Source organism: Epinephelus lanceolatus, chromosome 23 (assembly GCF_041903045.1).
Source record: "Epinephelus lanceolatus isolate andai-2023 chromosome 23, ASM4190304v1, whole genome shotgun sequence".
NCBI classification, from domain to species: domain Eukaryota; kingdom Metazoa; phylum Chordata; class Actinopteri; order Perciformes; family Serranidae; genus Epinephelus; species Epinephelus lanceolatus.
Window position 1 is genome coordinate 13,831,883 of NC_135756.1, and position 23,017 is coordinate 13,854,899.

At 42.1% G+C, this 23,017-nt stretch overlaps 1 protein-coding gene across 1 annotated transcript in view; it reads right to left on the bottom strand.

The window, feature by feature from the left end:
- snd1 (staphylococcal nuclease and tudor domain containing 1) overlaps positions 1 to 23,017 on the bottom strand; it is a 272,528-nt gene extending 249,511 nt beyond the window's left edge. The window contains exons 1-9 of the mRNA XM_033614910.2: positions 22,777 to 23,017; positions 20,253 to 20,402; positions 19,124 to 19,244; positions 18,494 to 18,575; positions 8,908 to 9,068; positions 6,831 to 6,922; positions 5,410 to 5,568; positions 5,217 to 5,323; positions 3,415 to 3,505 (exon numbers count right to left, since the gene is read on the bottom strand). Coding sequence (XP_033470801.1) covers positions 3,415 to 3,505; positions 5,217 to 5,323; positions 5,410 to 5,568; positions 6,831 to 6,922; positions 8,908 to 9,068; positions 18,494 to 18,575; positions 19,124 to 19,244; positions 20,253 to 20,402; positions 22,777 to 22,851 — 1,038 coding nt within the window. The 5' untranslated portion in view covers positions 22,852 to 23,017. The remainder of the gene's footprint in view (positions 1 to 3,414; positions 3,506 to 5,216; positions 5,324 to 5,409; positions 5,569 to 6,830; positions 6,923 to 8,907; positions 9,069 to 18,493; positions 18,576 to 19,123; positions 19,245 to 20,252; positions 20,403 to 22,776) is intronic.

The window sequence follows — 23,017 nt, forward strand, 5'->3', positions numbered from 1 at the left end:
TTACCTGTAGTGCTATTTATCATCTAGACAGTTTTGGTGTGAGTTGCCAAGTGTTGGAGATATCGGCTGTAGAGATGCTGCCTTCTCTCCAATATAATGGAACTAGACTTCACTCAGCTTGTGGTGCTCAATGCGCCAAAAAATACATTTGGAAAACTCAACAGCATTGTCTGTTTTTACAGAGATCGCACTATAGGGCCACTGAGAAGTCCCTTCTTTATGGTGCCTTTGCATTTTAACACAGAACCAAACAACGGCAGCATCATGCAGCCCAAGTGTGTGATTTCAGATGGCATGCTGGTATTCTGGAGGCAAAAGAGGCATGACGTGTGACACTGCAGCATCGGCCTCTAGTGTGAAATATAACATACAAAGCGGCAGCGCTTTATAAACAATAATAATGGCGCAAGAACAATCAGTCACTGTACCTCTTATATGGCAATATGTCAGCTAATCTTATCCTCTGCTCAAAGGGTTAGGAGCTCCTAGACCTCATGGTCTTCCAAACTTGTGGGCATTTTTGGCTGCTGTTCTCTGAGTTAGCTGCTAACTGCTTCTAGCTGCTTTTCTAGCTGAAATTATCAAAACGTCACACCTGTCCCGTCCATGATTCTGTCCAACTGGCTACCCCTTGGAGCTACCTCCAATACCAGCTTAGGGGCAAGACAACACCGTCCCTCCATCCATGACTGTACATTTAATGAAGAACTTTGTGACGGACTAACAGCGTCACATTCCTGCCTTTAACAGACAGCTTAAAGGAGCTAATGTCTCTTTCCAGAAATCATGACCAAGTTACTCAAGATAATCCATAATTTTAAGCAGTTTCAAGTAGGAACTATTTTCTTTCACCGAACAACCGGCCAACCGAATCACCGCGCATGAGGAAGTTTGCATCTACACATGGATGAGAGGCTTGTGCTTGGTACAGCAGGGGATGGAAACATTAATGGCATCCTCCTCAAGTGAGCTGTAATGTCAGCTAGCAGTAGATGCACGTTTCCGTCTGCTCAGTGATACGGGTGGCAGGTGTAGTTCGGTAGAAGGAAAATAGTTCCTGTATGAAACTGCTTGCAGCAAGGTCTATGGATTATCTTGAGTGATCAGGTCGTGATTTCTGGAGAGAGACAGTAGCTCCAACCGTCCCCCCATTCTGTAACTGTACCTTTTATAAAGAACAGCCAGGTGGAATAATAGCGTGACATTCCTGCATTTAGCAGGACACTTAAAAGAAGCTAATGTCTCCTTAGAGAAATCATGACCTTGTTACTCAAGATAATCCACAGACCTTGTTGTGGGCAGTTTCATGCAGGAACTATTTTCTTTCTACATAACTACACCTGCCACCTCACCGAGTTGAAGGAAACATGGATTTAATGCTAGCTGACATTACAGCTCACCCGAGGAGGACGCCATTAATGTTTTCATCACGTACTGTACCAAGCACGAGCCTTTCATCCATGAGTAGATGCACACTTCCTTCTGCACAGTGATACGGTTGGCGGGTTGTTTGGTAGACAGAAAATAGCTCTCCTCGTCCTTGCTCGGCTGAGCTTTAATATTAGTTAGCTCAGTGGTGCTAGGTGAGCTAGCAGTAAATTCAAACTTTCTTCTGATTAGTTTGGAGGAAAGAAAGTAGTTCCTACATGAAACTGCTCACAACAAAGTCTGTGGATTATCTTGAGTAACCGGGTCATGATTTCTAGAAAGAGACATTGCTGTTGAGTTTTTCAAATGCATTTTTTTGGCGCTTTGAGCACCACAAGCCGAGTGCCGTCTTGTTCCATTATATCTGAGAGAAGGCAGACATCTCTATGGCTGATATCTCCAACACCCTGCAACTCACACCAGAATACTCTATAATGATAGATAGCACTTCGGGAAAGGGGACACATGTATTTTTTTTATGGTGGAGTGTCCCTTTAAGTGAGGGCATCAGCCTTGCGATACCGTAGCAGTAAAAAGAAAAAAAAATGCACAAGGATACCGGCGAGAGAGGACAGGCATAGTCCCAGGGATCTTGATAATTCACTGACTGTCACTTCTCATGTCTTTTCATCCTTCTTCCCCTAAGTCTCGCCATACCTCTCCACACAAACTCACACTTTCAATTTCTCCCTCAGCCCCCTACCTTTCTTTCTGCCTCTTTCATACACCCTCCGGAGCTCACCACCAAATGTTCCTTCACTCTCCCCCTCCCACCACTGCCCACATCCAACCCTCTTTTATTGAGGGGGTTCAGAGATCTGAGAGCAGCTCACACAGATAATATAAATGTTTTATCCTTTCTCTAGCCTCTTCCTTCTGACTCAGGAAAAAATATACATACACATAGTTTCTTTTTGGCACCATCTTTATGGCGTGTGCAGTTTATCAAATTCATTCTGTAAGCAGATTTCCAAAGCAACACCTTTTATGTAACCCTCTGGCTAGCCATGAATTTTTCAGGGTCTTAAAAGTTCATGGTCTGGAGGGAGCAAACACAGACAAAAGACAAACTTTAGGAGGTATTAAACTTTTTTTTTTTTTCATTCCTCAAGAAAAATATATCAACTGAAGGGAAGGGTGGGATGCAAGTCATCATCAAAACACACACAGAGGGGAACAGATTTAAAACTGATGTTTTGAGGCCACAGTTGCTTTACTATGTTAAAGCCACAACTTGGACGGTATAATATGTCAGCTCATAGTTAAACTGTATCACCAAAATGTATCAAAGAGTCCATCTCGCTTGATTTGGACTAATGTGTGCTGACAACCTGGAGCGAGTGCACTCCTGTGTACTTGATATTAAGGACACTTCTCTTCCCTTGAGATTCGGGCCAATAACCTCCAAAGCTAATATCTCCAGTTCTTGGCTTTTGGGGGTCGTTCTGTGCTGCTGCTACAGCATACGCCAGCGATTTGGCCCTAATTTGACTGGGGAGTGCTTCAAGGTTGCTGTTAAGCATTCCTCCTAGTACCTTAAGTGAAGGGATTTTTATTTTTTTTTTTTTTATTCAGTGGTGGGGTTGCAAATGTGAAAATAAGAGGTGTCAGGAGGATATAATTCGTTAGAAGCCTCAAAGTGGCTCTGCTTCTGCTGCAGTGCTGGGAGAAAATTGGAAATGCCGCAGTAGACATCGAGTGGTGGGAGCGGGGGAAACAAGCGGCCTCCCCTCAGCACTGCAGCCAAGTCTTTTTTCGTGCTGGGTAACGTCTGCTTGTCACGCTGAAAGTTTTATACCGTCCTGCTTTTTCTCTGTACTTCAAAGATGTGAGGACTTTCAGTGGAAGCAAGATGATTCAAATTGAAAGACATTAATGTTAGCTGGACGAAGAGAAAGTGCCAATTAGAGGCGACACCTTCACTGACGGGACACAGCTTGTTAAAAAAAAAAAAAAAGAAAAGAAAAAGCCACTTCAGGACCTCACCTTGGCCACAAATTGCCTGTCCTTCTGGTCCAAGTTGGCTGTGGGTGCCACGTAGTCCTTCCAGATGCGGACCTTGCGCTCTTTAGCAGATCTGGCCAAAGGGAAAAAAAAAATCACATAATTATCATCAGTGGTAGTCCTCGACCATCAGCCAGAAATACATGGGACATAAAGGGCTTAATCAAGTGAATAACAATTATCCATTTGGCTGGAAAAAGCTACAAAAGCTCATTAAAGTGCAAAAATTCCAGCATGATTAGCCCATAGTCATTGCTGCCATGATTATAGGGAATGAATATCATTGCTGCAGAATAGACTGGAACTGTTCATCTCAAGTAGTGGTGGCATACATTAGCATACCATCTCATTTGCACAATTAATTACACACATCAATTATACAATTATTCTGCATGTGCTTTCTTTATTAATGTTTTCTATCACATCAGTAATTTCCAGAACCAGAGATATTGTAAATTCCTATACTTTTCTCTGTCAGCTGAGCAAGAGTTGAATTTAATAATGTTGAATAAAATGCTTAATTTGCTTATAAGAAATCTGCATGGGGATTTTAAGTAATTTCTAAATGTGAGTACTCGACAAAAAAAATAAAAAAATAAAGGTAACATAAGAAGGGTCAGACATGAACACCAAAGCAAAAATACAGGTTAGCTATGATACACAAGTTTAATGTTAAATATTTTGCACTGGACATTCACTTCAATTATTTTGTTAAAATACTTTCAAATATCACTCTTATTCCCAGTCGCCATTCTGCCTAGAGCATTAGATCGAGTGATGTCGGACTGAAAATGCTGAAGGTTCTCTGTGACTGTGGACATCTATCAATTCTGCTACCGAGATCTGTGCAGATATTCACATCCGAATGTCAACTTTTACTATTGAACAGTGTCAATCCATGTTTATATTTAGAGTTGTCCTGATCCGAGCTCAAAGATCAGCTGGTATTTTATCTCCTGCAGCCTTAATGCACAGCAACGTAAAGAGTGTAGCAGCTGTAGTCAATTCTTCATCTCTCCTGCATTCTGCTGAGCTCCCCTGTGAGCACAGCAAAACACCACATGCCATAAACGACAGCAAAATTCAGTATGAGTCTGTTTATTTATTTATCATCTACCGAAGTTACGAGGACTCGTTTCATTTCAGCTCAGTGTGAGTCTCTTGTGTGTTGCTGTAAGTATGGTGCATGGTGTTTCACCGCCATACACAGACGAAAGACAGACAGCGGTGCAGAACGTACGACAACCACAGTCAGCACGCAACTGCAAGTGCAAGAAAAGCCTCTCAAGCAAAAAGCCAGTAAAAGTAACATATTAATGTAGAGATGAATTCCGTCTAGACAGCGACAAGACCAAAGAGTTTACAGACAGGGTTTGTTATTAAAATATTAAAAAAGAAATTAAGGAACAGCGTGGATGCAGGGATTTTTTTTTCTGAATGTATTGCAGATACTCAAATGTCAAGCACAGGCTATACATCGGATTATTTTAATCATTTGAATGTACTTGAAGTGTGCACTGTTCAGCTTTATCATCTCGGAAAATAGTATTGAATCTGGAGTCAGTATCAGCAGAGAACATCCTATTTAATAAACAAAAGGTTACAAACAAACTCAGACGGCAGGCGACAGCGGGATGAATATGCAACACACTTCCACGTGGTAACTGATACAATGACTGTGTGAATATATGCATATGGAGGTAGCACTACCAAATGTGCAATCTTGGCCATGCTACAGAAACAGAGAGGGAAAGAGTTCTGATTTCTGTGTGTCAGCTGCATACCGTTCAGCAGCTCTGAGTTTCTCGGCTCCCTGGGTGTACACAGCCATGGACCAGTCGACACAGCGGGCGAAGCCTTCCTTCAGTAGGAGCTCTGTGATGTTACCATTCTGACACAAAGAACAATTCATGATGAGACAGAGAGCTTGAATTTAAATGACACTTCCACCACTGGATGCTGACTCCTGTGTCTTACCGGGTGAAGGATGGTGCCCAGGATGATCTGGTTGGGGCAGCTCTCCAGGATGATCTGAACATCTCTCTGCAGAAGACGGGACTCAGTGAAGAATTTGGCCTCTGCTGCGAATGGCTCTGGTGTCTCTGTTCCATCCGCTTCCCTCTTGAATGTTGGACACTGGTGAGGAGGAAAACTCAAATTAATACGTGGTCTTGCAAGCAATGGGAAACGTCTTAAAATGTTTCCGCACACATTTTGTGCACTTAAATTCCCAGCAGTCAACCAGTGCCTCGAGGAGGTTTTTTGAGCACACAGTCTTTTGATATCATCTGTTTTCTCTGTGTACTACTGTTATCCACTTTTAACCGATGTCACCTTGCTGTACATGCTATCTGTATTCTCTCCTTTGAGCGTGGCAAAACACCAGACGGATATAAACACAACAGACGCAATGAGCAGCCGAGCCTTTGAACAACGAGACAAAGAACACCTTGAAATGGATGTAATATCTCCAAGTGGGAGATGAAAAAGATTAGTTATCTTGAGTGGCCCATTGGCAAATCTGGGCTTGGTGAAAGAGACTGATGGGGAAATTTAGGGAAGCGGATATGACACTGGTGAAACAAACACAGACTCAGAAGAGAGGCAAAGATGAGTCACTACTCAGGTCTTTTTTTTTTTTCATATATTCCTAATAAGACTGCACTGTCAACTTGAAAATATAAATAAAGTGAAGTGAGACAGGGATGTGGAGAAAACTGTCAAACCACAGACATTTTATTTACTGTAGTCCCCCAACAAAAACAACTGGAACGTCATTACAGAGACTTCCTAAGCAGGGTTGCAAAGGCGTGAGATTTTCTCGATATGATAACCAGAAAAAAACAGTCTCACAGTATTATACAATTCTTATCATTATTAATATCAGTCACAAAAACTCTTTAAGATAGGGAAACAGTTTTTGATTTAACAAATGATAATTGAAACCATTTTTTTTTAATAGAAATATGAGTAAATGTCGAGGAGGAGAGGAGAAGCGCATGCGCAGGTGAGATTCTCCATCCGCTTGCTTTTGTTTTTCCACAGATACACAAATGTACACGGTATGTTAACTGTCAATTTTCAACCCTATTCTTAGGTCTAAAATATATCTCAGTTTAGGATGACATTTAAGACATTTGGTATTACTGCAACATCTTTCCTAATTGCATTTCGGAAGAAGGAATCCTATCTTATCTTAGGATACAAATTTTGCCATTGAAGATCCGTCCCAACTTGGAGATTCCCGAGATGAGGGATACGTTAGGATGGCATTAACCCTGTCCTACAGTCAAAGTAACAGCCACAATGGCAGCAGAACGAATACAGGCAACAACATGAACACTGAAATATTATGACTGAAAGTAATTTTTATGTAATGAGACATTAGTGGTGGTTACCTTCACTCCAGACAGCATGACGGTGACCAGGTAGTGATCGGGGAGCAGCAAGGCACGAACAACACTGCCGTCACGCACATGCTCAATGATGGCTGAAGGGGAGGAAGAAGAACAGAGTCTTAGTGTTTGGGGGAGAGGAGACTGTGTCAAGTTAGGATGACCATACAGACATCAAGCTCATGGTTAGACTTGCTTATTTATGGCCTTGACAGAGATTAAACTACCTTACAGGTGCTATATTTTGTGCTGCAGGGTGGGGACTGAGTGATTACATTGACACGCACATACCTACTTTGAAACATTGTAAAGGACTGGACATCAACAGGTTTTGTCCACTTGTCACAGACTAGACTGAACACTGAACTTTTCTGTCTGCCACTGTTTGAAAACACTGAAAAAAATCCTATTTGACACAAAGAAGCATAACTGTACAAGCGGCTCCAGCCGTTCTGCTTTCAATATTTTAATGTGATAAACAACAAGTTAGGGCACCTCAATGGGAGTTTGCATGGCTGCATGTAGACAGGAAGCTAGATACTAATCACTGTCAAATAATTAAAATACATAAACGGTAGATTGATCACACAGGAAGGTTAGAATAAGGAGGTGAGTCTGTGGTTGCCTGGCACCGATAAAAAGGCAACCTGCAAAACGCTTTCTGTGTGATCAAAGCCTGATTCAGCACCATGGGGGGAAACAAACATCTGATACTTTAAGGAAAGCTGCCCCAAGGCTGGTCGGGCATACCAATTAAAATCAGAATTTATTCTAATTTTCTTCATCCTGGTACAACTGTCATAGCAAGTATTCTCTTTTCAACAATGCCCTGCATGACACTCATTGAACTCCAAACGTTAACACCTGTGATCTGTCGAAAAACAACAGTGTTTAAAGGATCTCTCTCTCTGGTCCTTCTCACAGAGGAGAGAGTCATGGCCTCCTTGGCAGACTGTGTACACTTAAAGTGATGTTCCAACCAAGATCTTTATCAAACACTCACCACCGTGGGTTTTAAAGGTGGGAGGGAAAAGGTTTGTAGGTTCCTTCCTCACAACATCAAAAGGCCGTGGTCAGTCTGAATGAATTCACATGACCGCCGCCTGTGTGTTTTTTAAACTATTTCTATTTCTGGATGTTTTTCAGAAGCGGGCTGAAGCCATTGCTCTCTGGCAGGAGGGAATCTACATGTTTATATCGCTTGTTTTTACCGCTACCTTTCATGCCTACAGTGGCGAGTACTTGATAGGAAGAGAGACAGACTTGGGGAGTATCACTTTAAGGGTTTTATTTATGCCATACACAACATATCAAGGCTTGAGGCACAGGCAATTTATTTGAAAAGCTTTTGAGGTATTACATTGTATTTCTCTCCAAATCATATCACTCAACTGTTGCTCCTGACCTCTAAAGTACTTTAAGAAATTGGACAGGATGTGAGTCACTTGTGTGAAAGGCATTTCACGCCTAAACGGCATTTTGATAATGGTTCTCCCAGTCTCTATACGCCTTCCTTCTGTGCATACCTCGTGTGCGTCTATACGTGCATGTGCGAGTGTGTCTGTATAAGCAGATGAGAGAGAAATTGGTATTCTGGTTTTCAACCACAGCAACTCGACGCACATTTAAAGAGCTTCAGCTGGATCGCTTCCTCCAATTTCCCAACAACCCTGACCGTCTCTCATGGATGGCGAGAACAAGAAATAAAAGAATGAAAAAGCCGTCCCCTGTTCATTTCCCCATTCAATTAAAGGGTAGTGAAATGAGCTGAGCCGCTGTTAATGGCAGTTGCCTGGAAATGAATCGAGTGGCACATTATACCTTGGGTAGGGTCAGAGATGAGAGGCTGGAGGAATGAGCCGGTGAGGGGTGATACAATGTGTGCCATTACATGCCCTGAAGTGGATATTTAGAAGAGAATATCTTCAACCAGCCTGCAAATGTGGCTTTTATGGGAAAATAGAGGCTTATGTAATATTGTGCGCTTTTATATGCCATGTGTCTTTGTTTCTTCGGCCAAGCTTTCTCAGAGTGAGTGTTGTCGGTGCGGGTGTTTGAGAGACCCTCTAAAACTCATTACCGTTGATAGGCTTCTGGTGCAAGGAGTCAACAAAGTTGCGGGGATTCTCTATGGTGTACTTGATGTCGCGGATGGTGTGTGTGCCGCCGCCCTCGCTCCACTGGCCCTTCTTGGAAGCCTTGGACTGGTCCTCCAATTCACAGAGTCTGGCCTGGTCTGGACTGATGACAAACACACAAGAGAAAGTTTAAGACACAATGAAAAGAACACCCACAAAACGCGTTTCAAACTCTGGAAGTGATAAAATCATTATGTTGCTCTCTGTGTGTGTAGTTAGCTGTTAAGTCTTAATCAACAGGATTGTTTGACTTTAATTCATCTGATGTTTTCACCATTTTTCAACTAATGAATCCAAAAAAGTTGGCACAAACTTTCTCCTTTAGTAGAGCTTGCATGAAGCCACAGCGTGAAGGCTGAACACCTTAAGATGGACAGTTCAGTTCATCTGATTTAATATCAACAGGCTGGAAGTTTAAAAATGAGTTTTACTGCGTATAAAAACAAAATAAAATCTTCAAAGCAACTCACTTCAAGGATTTTGTTAAAGGGATGCTTCAGTATTTTTTACCCTGGACTCTATTTTCTCATGTTTTCGTGATTAAGTGTCTAATGGGAACAACCGTTTTTGAAAACTGGTCCAGTATTGTGAGAGACTGTTGCAGATGTAGCGGCAGAACAGGCTGCATAGTAATCTCTACAGGCAATAGCGCACCGACAATTCAAATCAACTGAAAGTGCCTGTTTTTGCCACTGACAGGCTCAGATTGTCATTATAAACGACCCTACAGAGAAATAAAACGTTTTTCTTTACCTTTCGCTGATCCAGGTTGTTTGTTAGTGTGTGTAACCACGTCTCACTCAAAGAGAGGTCTCATTATGACTTTCCTACATTGTCGAAACCAGCTAAATATTCAGCAATGACACTGTTCTGTACTCCAACACAAAAAATCTTCACAGCACTCCTCTCTCCAACTCTCACTAACGTTTCCACCATTCTTTTTCCTGCAACGAATCACCTCTCACGAGATTTCAGAAAGAGATTTCCCCTTTAGCGAGACTTAAAAATAGACAATACAAACAGAAATAGACCAGCGAATGGTGAAGGAAAACATTTCATTTCGCTGTACGATCCTTTCTGTAAAGTTGTCCAACTAACTAAAAATAATCTGAGCCTGTCAGTGGTCGCCTAGTAAGACCATCCTAAGGATGTGAGCTCAACATTCTGTATCAGACTGGACTCGGTGCCACCAACACACTTTCCAGGAATTAAATCCAATCAGGGCCAATCAGAGATCCACACCGAAGCTTAATTCTACTGGCTCCGTTGGTGATGAAGAAGATGTTCCCCAGTGTTATGGTAGGCTGATTGGCTAAAGGAGTCAGTCAGTCAAGGGGAGTACTCCCACCCACTGAAAGTATTTTGGGCGGCATCAAGTCCAGACTGATACAGGCAGTGAAACAGAATGTTGGATGGTCTTACCAGGCTTCGTCAGTGGCCAACACAAGAACTTTAAATGGACAAACCGTAAACTGACAGTGTTCAGTTGCCCATAGGGATTACACTGCAGCCTGCCTCTCTCAGTATGGACACATTTCAAAGGTACTGTCTACATAAAACACAAGAGGATTAAAAAAATAACGCATCATAAAATGTCATCTAGTAAAAGGTAAAATAAGGAAGGCCGAAGCTAAAATCAAGATAATAAATGGGTATTAAAATCAATGAGATAGCATTAACAGACAGCTCAGATAAAGTCAGGATATGCTTTCCGATAGATGTTTTTAGGAGAGACTTAAACGAAGCCAGTGACTCAGACAGCCTTATACCCTCAGGCAGGTCGTTCCCGAGCCTCGGGGCCCTGATTGCAAAAGCTCTGACCCCTTTGGTCCTCAGCCTGGACTTTGGGACAAGCAGAAGACCTCTGCCCGAGTTTCTCAAACTACACAGAGGTTCATAAGGGCAGAACAGGTCTAAAATGTAAACTGGAGCCAGGCCATAAGATTTTAAAGTCAATCCTAAAAACAAACAGCCAATGTGAAGAGGTTAAAACTGGCGTGATGTGGTACACTCGTCACTTAGACACAAAAACATGTGAAAAAAGGGTCCAGGTTAAAAAATACCAAAGTTTCCCTTGAAGGAGAATGAAACCTGGTCTGCTACTGAAACCTGCAGCTGAATAAAGCTGAAACTGAGACTTCCACAGATGGCTTCTTTCAAGCTTTGAAAAAACAAAAACGCTGTAAAACACTGCTGCTCTAGTAGCTCCAGTTAAAATATTGCTATTAACTAGGTGACAAACACATCTAAAAAAAGATCAGAGGGTCTTTGAGTGCTGTAAAACCCCTCTGAAATATATAGCTCCACTTGTTAATTTCACACCAGTCGGAAACGGATAGCCGGCACAGCTAACGAGCAGAAAGTTTTGATTGTAGTCGCACCCCTTGTTAACTTTAACATGTCCTAATTGCTCTGATCCAGGCTGTGTTAAAACACGGGCTTGTCCCAACAGGCAAATATTAGTAATACAGCAACAATTAAGTTGTACCCGGCACACCTTTAACTTCTATCAGGTTGGCTTTGTTACAATTCATCAAGCTGTACAGTTGTTGCTTTTCAGTGCGGCAGATCTGTCATCCGCTGTTAGCGTCGACATGTACTACAAGTGCTCATTAAAAGAACAGGACTGCGTGTGTATGGGTGTGGCGAGGCTGCGGCTATGTCGAATTAAGTGCGGTCCCTGACAAACTGCACTGTTTCAGTGGCAACCAGCTGATGACCAGATTATAACAGCTTAAAAAAAAAAAAACGTATCCGAGCATTTTGTGAAGAGACAATAACAGTGTTTGACAGCTCCTTCAAACGCTACCACGCAGCTGGCTACAAACGCCACAATTAATTCCATGCTGGCTCTCCAAATTGTGCAGCCTAATGCTTTCTGAGGGCCCTTGTACAACTTTAATTATTCATTACTTCAAATGGCCAACAGGCTTTTGTTTTTCCTAGAAGCAAAGGCTGTCCGATTGATATGGGAGTAGTGAATGTGACTGAAGCTTTTAAAAAAAGAAAAAAAAAAATTGAGCAGTGCGCAAACTCAGTGTTTCACATCTTGCTGCCTGAAAGACACTGTCTGCTTTCGAGAGGCAACAAAGTGGGTCTCAATTAAAATGCCACACACATCAACACGTATGTAGCCTGTTCTCCAGCTGCGTGCTCCTAATTGGGCTTTTGGACTCCTGCCCAAAAGCCGTCTACTTCTCTTTACACTGATTTCGCTGCTAAACTTCAAATTGAATCGAAGCAGTTTCTTGCTTACTGGGCAACAACGGCAAAACTTTCTGTAAGAAGTCGATTGCGTCTAAGCTACTTAGACTTTAAGCAGAAACAGAGAGCTGCAAAGATAGTGCAAAGGAAACTAATGCAATCAAGGGAGGCAGACATTTGGAATAAATGGAAAGCAACTCTCAAGCAGAGACTGGTTAGGATATAGAAATAACTTTATGTGTGGAGGCAGATGATAGTGAACTTATCCGCGTCTCCGAAATAGGCCGGTTTCTTTTTAGGTCAGCAACTCCTTCCAGCCAACACATTGCTTGATATCAAAACGGATATTGATGGATAAGAAAGTGCAACGCTGAGAGAGGCTACTGGAGGAACAAGGGCCAAGACAAAAAAAAAAAAAAGATTCAATTCCCTTATATTTGAACACACTGTAGGCTACATCTTTCATTTCCATGTGGCTCCCTTGTGCAACCAAAAATACTTTAAAACAGATATAAAATGTTGAACCTCAGCAAGCCGTTTATACACCTCCCTGTTGTCTTTGTGCAGTTTGAAGACGGTGTAGGAAGTCATGTTCCCCAGTGTGCCTGACTGGAGGGGTTCCACTCCTATTGAGCAGCAAGGCCCAAATGAGCACAGTTTAACCCCCCCCCCAGACGTTCACATCCCTCAACCGGCGCTCCTCTGGGGCTCCGGTTAAAAAAGAAGTAATGGGGGATTATAAAGCACAGTTGCTCCCTTCTGCTCTGATGGGTGGGCGTTATATATAAACCAATCAGTCAAACCCCCCCATCTGTGCCTGTGGTTTTAAATTTTTCAACAGGAAAGTGTGTTGCGATGGGATCTGACCAATTTCCAGCCACCTCGGTGTATGGATGAAGCATTTCTTTAAGAGAAAAGCTGTCCGACTGAGACGTGAGTGGAGGAGATTGATGAACATGTCCGCACCAATCACCGTATGGCTCGGCACCAAGGACGGCTTTTCTTTATGTCACATCAAGTGAGAGTGAAACTCAGTCAAATGATGACGCCTCAAACAGCAAACCCCCCAAAAAACTCATCTGTGTGATTTGAATAAATATAAATCTGTCTGACACTGACAGCTGCAATATGTAGCAAGAAGCTAAAGCTGACAGAAAAAAATACATATCTCATGATATATTAATGGAAAACTTTAAACTTGGAGACTGGGATATTTTTATGTTGCACAAATCAGCAAGATTTAAGACTGCGAGTAATGAATTATATCTCTGTAGATAAAAAAAAGTCAGGGCTGTGACTTTGTAGGGCAAAAAAAGCTCCATACAGTGTGACTAATAAGTAGAAGGAAAAGCATGTGGTAGTACAAATGTTTAAGGAGAAAGTTTTGCTGGAAGAATCTAACATCATCCTTCATAACACCCAAGACTTAACCACTAAACAACCATGCTGGAGGTTTAGTGATGAGCTGGGAGTTGCACTGAAACAAAGCCTTTCTGGGATAGTGTAACGGCAACCATGGAGGACATTATGAGACGTGCCATTACAAACAACAGTATTGTGATGTCGTTAACACTGAGGAGTACCAGACCCCAAAAAAGCTATAGCAAGACATTGGTGTAAAGCTGATCCTTCAGTGACTATGTTTACATGCACCTTAATATTCAACTATCATTCAGAAAATGACAATAATCTGAATTTAATATGGGCCGTATAAATGGCATATTCCGTTTTCCTAGATTTCCGATTAAGGCGTGGAATATGTTGGTATTATTCAGGTTTTATTTGCATTCTTTGGACATATATACAGCGCAAGCAGAATACGCAGTTCTATTTGGGCTTTTGCCGCCGTTTCCAACACACAGCCTCCTGCCTGTTTACAGCTCTGTGAGTTGCCTTGTACACAAACCAACTAGCTCGGGCTGGGCGATATGTCCTGAAAGTATATCACAATATTTTTAGGCTATATCTTGATACACGATATATATCTTGATATTTTTAGATCTTGCATTAGCACTTCAATTTTTAATTAATAATCATCAATAATGTGGACATAATGACTAAGTGGGGTAATGGGAAGCATTAAAACAAATATAGAAGTATGGTAAGCTGACCCATTTACATAAATTTGCTGTAATTCAGCCTTTAAAATGAGGGGAAAGCATCAATTATCATGACACAATATCAAAAATCTGCAACCATATATAGTCTCATACCTCAATATCAATATAATCTCTTCATATTGCCCAGCCTTACAACTAACAAACTGTGTTCAAAGCTGTGTGGTAGAGATGCATGCCCCAAAAAAACTCACATTTCTGGTCAGGAGGAGACACACACCTACTTTTAAACATCATAAAAGACAAATATATCAACAGGTTGTGGGATATGTGCACATATCGCAATGCTGACCTTTTCAAGAAGGTGGTTAAAGATATGAAAGACGGGGGCTATGTTCACACAGCTAAAAACGTTAATGCAAAGAAGCAAGATGGCACAAGCAGCTCCAGCTGTTTCAATTTTCCATATTTTAGCATGATAAATGACATGTTAGGGCACGATAATCAGAGTATCTATGGCTGCATGTTAATGGGAATATTAGTGAAACATGCATTTTCATTAGCCATATAAACAGCTTAGTCTAAATATTGTCTTTCTCAGAGTAAGGGCAAAACCGGTCATATTTTGTGCATGGAAACGTAGTCACTGAAATAACAATGGCGTCATATTGTTCGGGAGTTTTAGTGAAATGGGTGGGGCAGTTTCTATTTAAGCTTAAAGGGACAGTTCGACATTTTGGCAAATTCGCCTATTGCCGTAATCCCTATAGTCATATGAGTAGGTATATTACCTTTAATTGTCAGTGCGTGCTGTTCTGAGATCAGTGGGGCAGAGCTGCCTGCTGAAATGGAGGTGAACAGTACAGGTCTCTCTCTCCCTCAAAACTAATCAAATACACCATCAAATGACTCCAACGCAAAATGTGGACAACTTGTAGCTTACACATTCACCACGCTATGAAATAATAATGTAATATTACGAGACAGAGTTGTTTTGAAGCCAAATGCAGAACCGGAACTACATTCCAGACATACAGCACTTGCTGGGCGGAGTGATTTCAAACAGCATATGTTTAGTGCAGTTACTCCCGTCATCAAAACAACAAGTTTGTTGAGAAGAAGCCAGAACGTACAGAGGAAGAGTTACAGGTTTTGGAAGAAAAGAGAGCAAGAAGAGAGGCTGAGGCTGCCGAGCAACCAGGGGCTGAGGGGAGACCCAGAGCTGGTGGTGTAAATGTGGGGCTTACTGGCCACTTTATTAGGTACACCTGTGCAATATAAATATAGAGTACGCCTCAAAATAATCACCGGAACACGGGGAGAACATGCTAACTCCACACTCATAAATCACCACAACTCCTGAAGGAACAACAACATAAAATGTTCCCTAGCAGTCCCTTATTTACCATGCTTGGGTTGTAGGCTAATGTTACTCAACATGGAGGTAACATTACAGCAGAGGGATTGGTGAACAAAACACACAATGATCACTTACCACGTCTGCTCGTTTTGTGATGCCGACAGATGGTGTGACAGTATCTTTCAAGAAAAGCTTTTGAACCATTCCTGAGCTTCTGCGCTCCATCCTTTCACTGTAGTCCTCCGGTAAAAAATGGCAGGAGCACACAAACATTTTCTGGACCATTTCCACAGGCGTGTTGGGGTCAATGTCCAGCACAAATAGCCATTGTTTCATCCTGTCCGTATTACTGGTTGGAACTACGTGAAACTTCACTTTGCTCCATGTCTTCAGCTTGTTACCGCAACCTTTTACAATACATGTGTAAACCATGATTTACAAAAACACTTGTAAACTTTCCTCAAACCTTCTGCTGCGTCCAGCTGACGATACCGCAAATGGCTACAAGCGATAACAACGGCACTGTCTCAGCTGCGCACTGTGTCACTCCGCCCAGTGGTTTACTCAAGAAAGTAGTTCTGAGTATTTGCTTCATGTGTCGTAATGTTACTTAATTATACATTATTATTTCATAGCGTGGGGAATGCGCAAGCCATGTGTTGTCCACAAGAGCGTTTTGGAGTCATTTGATGGTGTATTTGATTAGTTTTGAGGGAGAGAGAGACCTGTACCGTTCATCTCCATTTCAGCGGGCAGCTCTGTCCCACCGATCTCAGAACAGCACGCACTGACAATTAAAGGTAATGTACCTACTCATATGACTATAGGGATCACGGCAATAGGCGAATTTGCCAAAATGTTGAAAACAATGGTGTTGAACACTCGTGATGAAGGCCCAGTAGGACAGAAACATCAGTGTTATTAATAAATTGTGAAGCTGAGCAAGAGCAGTGTGCAGGGTTTGCTGTTCAAAGGCTGGTTCCAGAACTGAAAATCCCTTAAGAGCAAATTCGCAATACTGTAGCCAATTTGCATGAACACAAACACACAATAAAAAGTACTACAAAAAAATAGTACTGAGGTATCTGTGTAGAAAATTTAGTCGGACTGTTCTGTTTCAGTGCGGCACTTTAAGGCGAATTAATTTGCTCCAAACTAGTTAAGTACCAAGAAAATAAAATAGTATTTGTGCGCAAAAAAGCTGTTAATTGAGTTCAGAACCTGTTTCATTACTTCAAACATATTTAAAAACTGAACACATAAATGGACAGAAAAGAGCATTCAATCCAACTTTTCCTCCGTCTGTTATGTGTGCGTTCACACTTGCTCCAATAAACCAACGACAAGCCCCAAACAACTGTGCTCCTGCCTGCTGTGCACTGCTGAGCGCTCGCCCCAGCCCTTATATTTGTGAATTGGCTGACCGTTTAACGCAACGCGTTTAACTGCGGTGTCCGAAGCCATCAGCGTCATAATCACCCCCATAATTACGACTACATCATAGTTAGTGTGATCAACGTAGCCAGTCACGAGGGGTAATGATACTGGAGGACGGGGCACTGAGGGAAAAACTAAAGGCCTTAAGTCCTCGCTGAGTAATGGGCCTCCCCTTCGGCCAAATGATGCCCGCTTACACTTAAAGCATCATTTACATTAGCGCCTGTTCTGGGCCATTGCACAGAATGCTTGGGAATGGGTCATTAGTGGCAGAATATTCACATCATCTCTGTTCATGTTGGAGGATACAAATGTAGCAGCATGAGTCAAATTGCTTGTAATGTGTGTAATGTGCAAATACTGCCACTGGGGGGGATATACAGTGCTTTGTCATATAGCACTGGGTGTGTGAGTGTATTTAGGGGATTACTGTGTCAGGGCAATGTGGCAGAAAAGAGTTTCAGAGGGACAGCACTGAAGCAGCAGGGTAATACTGCCACCATCTGGGACGCCATGGCTCAATCTCAATTCTCTACAGCCTGCTAGTTGAGGACTTTATGCACATCTCCCCACAGATTTGCCAGTGCTGTGCTGCAATACCAAGATTACATCATGTTGCCAAGAATGATTTCCTTCTCGTTCTGTGAAGGGGAGAGTTGCAAAATAAAACCAGCTTTGAGATCCAAAAGCTTTTTGAAAGGGAGAGCACATCAGTCTCTTGTATGATGACACCCTCGAGGTCAGGTATGCCATCGTAGCCGAATATGGCGTCATACCACAGAATGGGACATTTAACAATTAGATGCCACAAAGAGAGACTGACATTTGGTACAGTCACAGAGTGCACAGAATACTGAATTAATACCTTAATGGGCCAAAATTCATCTAAGGGAATGTACTTCATTTGCTGGGGTGTGCCTTTGTTCGTTTTTTGATGATATGACACCCTCCAGAGCGACACATATTTGTCCCTGAGCCTCCCTAAGTGTCTGGGGGAAAATGCAAGACCCTCCCTTCACCATAAATAACCATATTTTGCACTTTCTGGCTATGATAAATGGTGTGATTTTGGAGCTTTGTAAAGAAAACATGCCTTTAAACCCACTTCCTGGTTTGGGGGTTCTAAATTTGGTACAAAATATGACCGTTAAAAGTTAATTTTCACTCCCCTAAGCCAAATTTATAATAAAACAACTCCCTCCCTAATGTTTAAAAAATTATTTGAAGTGCCTCCCCCATTGTGCAACACCCCCTGCCCTCATATAAGTAACGAACAGTCCCTAAATGCAACCAAACCTTCCACATTTCATGCTAATGCTAAGTGTTCTACTAAGTGTCGTATGCCTGACAAACCAGTATTAAGCCCTTGAAACTGTACGTGTGTCATGCCATTCAGCCTGCAAATGAATCATCCATGTCAGCAAACAGTACAACATACACCACAGGTTAGCACAGAGGCAAAACTCTTACTTGTTCCCCCTGATTCCTTCCCTGCGCACTGTGGCGAGGCCCTCGCTCACCAGAGATTCAGCAATGTTCTCGCCTGCTGTGTCTAAAATGAGACGACAGAGAGGAAAGAAAAGAAAACCTATCAGACACTTCTGAAAGAGGAGAAGTCTTTTTTTTTTAATTTGTCTTTTTAAGAGCGGCATGATTAAAATTACACAGCCGTTTGCTCCAGTCGGGTAATCTGATTGGACAAGAGGCAATCATGAGCGCTGACATTTAGGATAAGAGGGACATTTACGTATACAAAATCATGTTTTTCGCAGGTGTGCTGATTTAACGCTTGATTACAAACTATTCTCAGTTAAAACGTACTTGGGGCTTATAAGCTAGCAGCAGGTACAACTTCCTTTGAAAACACTTTGCTGCTCTGCACCACAAAGTGTTTGGAAAAGCAGAGTACTTTAATTTAGCAGAAAATATACACAATATTTTGATAGCACAATCATAACCCGGTTTGATTTCACTTCACAGGTATGTTGAATTCAGTATAAAGTGCTCAAAAATAAAAAGGGACATTTATGGATTCACATTTTCCCCAATCTGGACACTGTTTACACCAGTGTGTAACTTTAGATGTGACTGTCTGCTCACCTTTCCCCAGGTACACCATGCCGTACTCCCTGCCCAAAGCGGTCTTGATTTCCACAGTGAAGCACACCTCTTTGCCGATTAGCTTCTTTCGCAGGAACTCTCTGGCTTGAAACGCCCATGGCTGCAACACACACACAGGAATATTAATGTACTCTTCCACGGGGAATGAAAAGGTCATCACATGCATTTTGACTCACGAGACTCATCAGTGTCATTTAAAATAACATGTATATTGTATTATTTTCTGATTGAATTGCAGTATATTCATAGTTCATGGTCCTAACTGCAGGTCCGTTTGCCTCTTCACAGCCACCACACACATGTAACAGTCCACAGCAATGAAGTGAAAAGAGTACACACTAAACACAATAATGTAAAGCAAAATATCTCTGTAAGCTGAATTACAAGTGTATTCTGTCAAGTGTATATGTCTCACAAAACAGAGTCATGTTTGCACCTCACATAAGCCAATAAATTGACCATACACAGAGGAAAAGGATTGGATTTGGGAGGCATAGTGGTACAAACCAGCTGGAATCATTTACTAAGCATATGAACTACATTTTAAATCTTATTTAACCTCACACTAGTTAAATTATTATTGCTCTGACAATTAAATTGATTTTAAAAGGCATGTCCGTCCGTCTGGAAATACATTTAAAAATGAAAAGCAGAATTTTAAGTCTTGCAACCTTCACATTAGAGTTGCCTCTGACACTGCCTAAAGTGTTGGACCATGTATCAGTGAGTATACGAGTCTGTGCGTCATTCCAATACCACATCATTTATTAATAAAGTTTCAAAAAGTTTCACGTCCAGATAAGACAGCAGTTTACACTAGTCGCATCTTAAAGCCTCCAGTTCGATTGAGAATTTACATGTTTGTCTCTCAGCTACATCATGATTCATATAATCAAGCATGGTCTAAATACCAATTCATATATAATCACAACTGCTCGATGATAATGATGAAGATAGCAGAACCATGTGACGAAAAGCTTGATCTTCTCCCCACATCTGCATTCACCCACAAATTGGAATTGGGTGGTGCTGCAAGACGACTTAGCAGGACCTTATCCTGCCTTTGCCAAACACACTAATACAAACACAATGGGACAGAGCTGCTCACCTCATCGGGGGTGTCCTTGGTGTCGGGCTGGCCCTGAGCAGCTCGACGGGCCATGGCCCCAGCTCGGATATTACTGAGATTGATCTGACGCTCCGGGGGTGGGCCGCCTCGAGGCTGGCCCCGGACAATGATGGCGCAGCCTGACAGGACCTGGAGAGATGACAATAGAGACTGTCAGTTAGAGAAGATAAAATCAACGTTAAAGAGTTTCATTTGGTGAATGCAGATTCATATCTTGAATATGCAATTCACAAGCCACAAATACCAGCAAACAACACCTTGGAGGAGGAAAGAAATCAGTGGTCACCTTTAGTTTCTATTTCCTCTCAAACAACACACACACTCTGACACATTCAGCGAACCGTCGTGTCATTTGCATAGTGGCAAGTGTCAATCTGATAAGCACTACGGGAGGGATATCCTTCATTTAACTACTCTAACATAAACAAGCACAGAAAGTAGGCAAATAAGAAACCCACGGACGTAGTGCATCAGATTTGAGTTGTGTTAAGCCTGCCGTCTGCCAATTCACAAAAATCACGGCAGCTATTAAAAAAAGCAAAACCTTAAAAAGATGTCACAGGAAACTACTATAGAGCTGCACGTTGCCAAGGAGACGATGTGTCATTCAAACGCAAGGTGAGATCACGCTATCTGATAACGTAGCTAAATACAACAAAAAAAAAAGAAAAAAGATAACCTACTCTTGGATTTGACAACCGTGGCATTTACACGAATCTGAGCAAACACTATTTATCTGCGGACTCTGCGGCGTGTCTGTGGGGAGCATCACAGGGGGGCTGTTGATCTAAGATGTGGGTTAGATAAAGTCTTTCATCAAATCGCCATCACTTCCAACTGTCTGACTCACTCAATCCAAGTATAGGCCGTGCAGAAGAGTGGCTGTAATCTTTACACACGGGGCAGGCATGGAGAAAAGAGGCACTACCCCTGTCCTTCTCTGTTTAGAAAAGGGACAAGATCCACTTTGAGTGCACTACATGGCTTTGCCTGACTCTAATCACCTTCCTCAAGTAGCAGAGTTGACTGTGGTAGATAAGAACCATTAATAAACACATGTAAATTAAGTATGCTGCATGCACATGGTGAAAGTTCTGCGTTAGATGTTTATTTGTTAGCAAAAACAATCAATTCCTTCAGTATTAAACCAACTATAGTGCAACCTACTCACACGCTTCCTTCTCAAGGGAGCACACATGCACTTACCTGTTTACAATAGCTACCACAGGTGCAAAAATAGCCTGTCTTCCAACCCAGGAGACACGTGTAATTGTGTTGTTGAGTGTGCTCTCAGTGATAAAGTGCGTCTTGCTGAATTCATATCTGATTGTTCCTGTTGGTGTCATGATGGCACACAGGAGGCTGTACACCTACTGGGCACCTTCACAGGTCAAACTAGAGAACTTAATGTGAAAATCTATTAACTTTATTTAGGTGAGAAAAGTTTGTCTTGCTGTTTGAACAAAGTGCAAGGCAAATCTAAAATCAAAGAAGGTGTAGTAGCATATGGAGGAGCAGAGACTGCACACAGCAAGGATGAATGGGAGATTATAGGGGCAAGAAATCTGTAGCGACGTGTCAGTTTCCCGTGGTTGGTTTGAACCAGCACATTGGGGGGAAAAGCTATGTATGTGTGTGTGTGTATGTGTGTGTATGTGTGTGTGGCTTGAAGGCGCACAAGACATTAACCAGCGTCTTGAATCATAGTTTTCCTTACGTTAATGACCGGTACTTTACCCGCTGAAATGTGACACAATAGTATTTATAGGAAACGCTGAGTGGGACCTTAATGAAACGTTATATATATTAGCTTTGACTGTTAGCTTGCATGCTAACGCTACTTGGCTGTGCTACTAATGTCCATGAGGCCAAAAAGATAAATAATTTCAGTTTGAGGGGAACGCAACTTCCAGCAGCACCTCAGGGCACGAACTTTGTCCATAAAAGTCAACACTTGGCTGGACAGCAAACGCTAGTTAGCTAGCAGTTAGCTAGCCGCTAGCTGGGAAACTAAACATCTGTTAGCGTTGCAGCTAAGTTACTAAATGACAGTTTACAACCAGCGTGGCTGTAAATACATTTAAATCAACTTTGAGTCATGAACGTTGGCCTTTGGCAGTTTAGTATTTATCGACACACTTTACATTTTCAGTAAGTGGTTAGTTAAGTTACTTAAAGCTAACTAGCAACACAGCAAGCATGTGCTAACGTCAGTTGGCTTCAGCTTACTAGCATGCTAGCAAATTTAGTAGCATACTAGCTAATGTTAGCTGGCATGCTGCCGCAGCCAGGTGAGCTTAATGATAGTGACAGTTGTTAACGACACATTGCCAACACTGGCAGCTACCACACAATTGCATTTATGTCGTTATATAAGTTAAATTAAAGTTGTACGATAAGCGAGAGTTAGTTTAGCTTGCGTTAGCCCCGTGGCTCGCTAAGCTAACTAGCTGTATCCTTCACACTCACGTACACTCACACACTCATATGTTAGATTTCCTACCATTTTCACAATTCCTCTCTGCAGAGCAGCAGCCGGAGAAGGTGCTGTCTGAGCTGGTGCCGAAACCGATGCCATGTCCAACCGTTTAGGAGATAACGTTAACGCCGTTAAGGGGTGACCAGGTAAGGGAGCTGGGACTCTGAAGTGAGTGCCTGTTCTACTGAAAGCCAAGAGAAAAAGGCTGAGCACCGATCAACACACACGTTATACCGGAAACACACTCTGCCATGCATACACACAC